General features: G+C 35.1%; 1 protein-coding gene across 1 annotated transcript; it reads right to left on the bottom strand.

Annotated features, from left to right (window-relative positions):
- Positions 1 to 272: 272 nt before the first annotated feature.
- Positions 273 to 785, bottom strand: LOC108355502 (uncharacterized). The gene is made up of 2 exons (XM_017606664.1): positions 667 to 785; positions 273 to 609 (listed from the first exon to the last, which is right to left on the bottom strand). The coding sequence occupies exons 1-2, from the start codon at positions 783 to 785 to the stop codon at positions 273 to 275; spliced, it is 456 nt and encodes a 151-aa protein (XP_017462153.1).
- Between the last annotated feature and the right edge of the window lie 878 nt (positions 786 to 1,663).

Below are 1,663 nucleotides of genomic sequence, written 5' to 3' on the forward strand. Positions count from 1 at the left end.
CTCTTTCAAATCACTTACGTTAAAAACAAAGGTATCGTGATTTGCGCCCACGTGCCTAGCATCCACATACCGGATAGCCATTTTGTAATCGCAAAGCTTAAAATCGAAATAGATGTCATTACCATTTTCTTTTAAAGTATTATTTGCTTTTTACATTTTCACTTACAATCATGACGTCTAAACAGTAGTAGCCTTTCCTGTTTAGATAAAGATGTTGCATTTCTTTTTTTTTGGTGAAATGATGCCAACGTGAGTCCCATCGATACAATCCACTACTTGGGGGAATCCGCTATTTGAATAGAATGCAATTTTTGACGCTTTTGCTCCTCTTCAGTCATTTGGGTTGTAATCCATTTTCCACAAATATGCTGCTCAATTATATTTAAAACCTCCTTAATAACTACAGATATTGTAGGTTGCGCCAGTCCAACATTAAAATCATTTCCACTGCACTTTTGATAACTGCCGTCAGCAAGGAACCTGAGAGTTGCACATAATTTCAATATGGGAGGTACAGCCGTTCCTCGCACACGTTTCTGGAAGTGTTCCTCCATCTCGTTTAGCAAAAAGGCAAATGCTTCCTTATTTAAACGAAAGTAGCTTATGAATCTGCAAAAAAAATACATTATTAAAATGCCATTCAATTTTCGCTACAATTTTTCTTACTTGGTTCTTGGAAGTTCCAAAGGATTCGAGTGATCACGAAGCCTTTTTCGTATACGCAGCACATCAGTTTTGGGACCAACATTTTCATCGTTGTAAAATAAATCAACGCTTATGTCCATTTTACTTTTTATTAAAAAAAAACACTGTCGTGAACATTGAGTAAAGTATATTGTTTTCATTTTTCTCCACAAACTCATCATCTGTTTAATTATCTGTCAAATTGTCACTGTTTTAGGTTGGCAACATCAATAGAACTTCAACTGAAGTGAGTTGTAATTCGTAATGCCAAAAAAGAGTTAAGTTGTTTTAAAGTTGAGGTGTTTCAATTTCAATTCAACTGAGTCGAGTTGTAAACCGTAATAGGGACTTAAATCTATTAAATACATTCTAGCGTGTCTCAGTCTTTTGCCCACAAAAGCTGCTATAACTTTTTTTCTACTCGACACAGTAAGAGTGGCACCTTGAAATTTTTATTAAATGATAAATTTTTTTATGTAATGTAAAGATATAGCTCAGTACATTTTTTTTTCACCAGAGATAGTCAAAGTTGGGGAAGAAAATATCAAAAAGTTAAAAATCCCAAAGTATTCCTACTTTTATGATGTTCCTTAATATATTTTAACTACATTGCATTTGAGTATGGAGAAGCAACTATCTGGAAGTATTTTATATAAAAAATTTACTAAGTATAGCCTGGTTTGTAGATGCAGTTAAAGAAAATACACGGTGGCACACAGAAGAAACTTAACTTTTCCTTGAAGTATGAGAATAACACGGGGTGATAAGCGCGACTGGAGGATCGGAAACTCGGCCTTTTCGACCTTCCAGGAGATATCAAGATACAGAGAAACCCAAAAAGTATAGCGCGGATTGACCTTTCCAACCGCCTACACAACCTCCGGCCAATGGTATGCTTTTGCATTGGTATAAAATAATTGCAGTGATAAAAAATAATATGGGTATTCATGGAAATGCGTAAATGTCTCGTAACCGAGTA

The sequence above is a fragment of the Rhagoletis zephyria genome, unplaced genomic scaffold (assembly GCF_001687245.7).
Source record: "Rhagoletis zephyria isolate East Lansing unplaced genomic scaffold, Rhagoletis_zephyria_1.1 Rzeph_scaffold_46372, whole genome shotgun sequence".
NCBI lineage: Eukaryota > Metazoa > Arthropoda > Insecta > Diptera > Tephritidae > Rhagoletis > Rhagoletis zephyria.

Bases quoted from the DNA above. Each gene is read 5' to 3' on its own strand.
- LOC108355502 (XM_017606664.1), bottom strand. From the start codon at position 785: ATGGACATAAGCGTTGATTTATTTTACAACGATGAAAATGTTGGTCCC. The intron at 610-666 runs GTAAGAAAAATT...TTTTTTTTGCAG, and splicing joins TTGGAACTTCCAAGAACCAA to ATTCATAAGCTACTTTCGTT.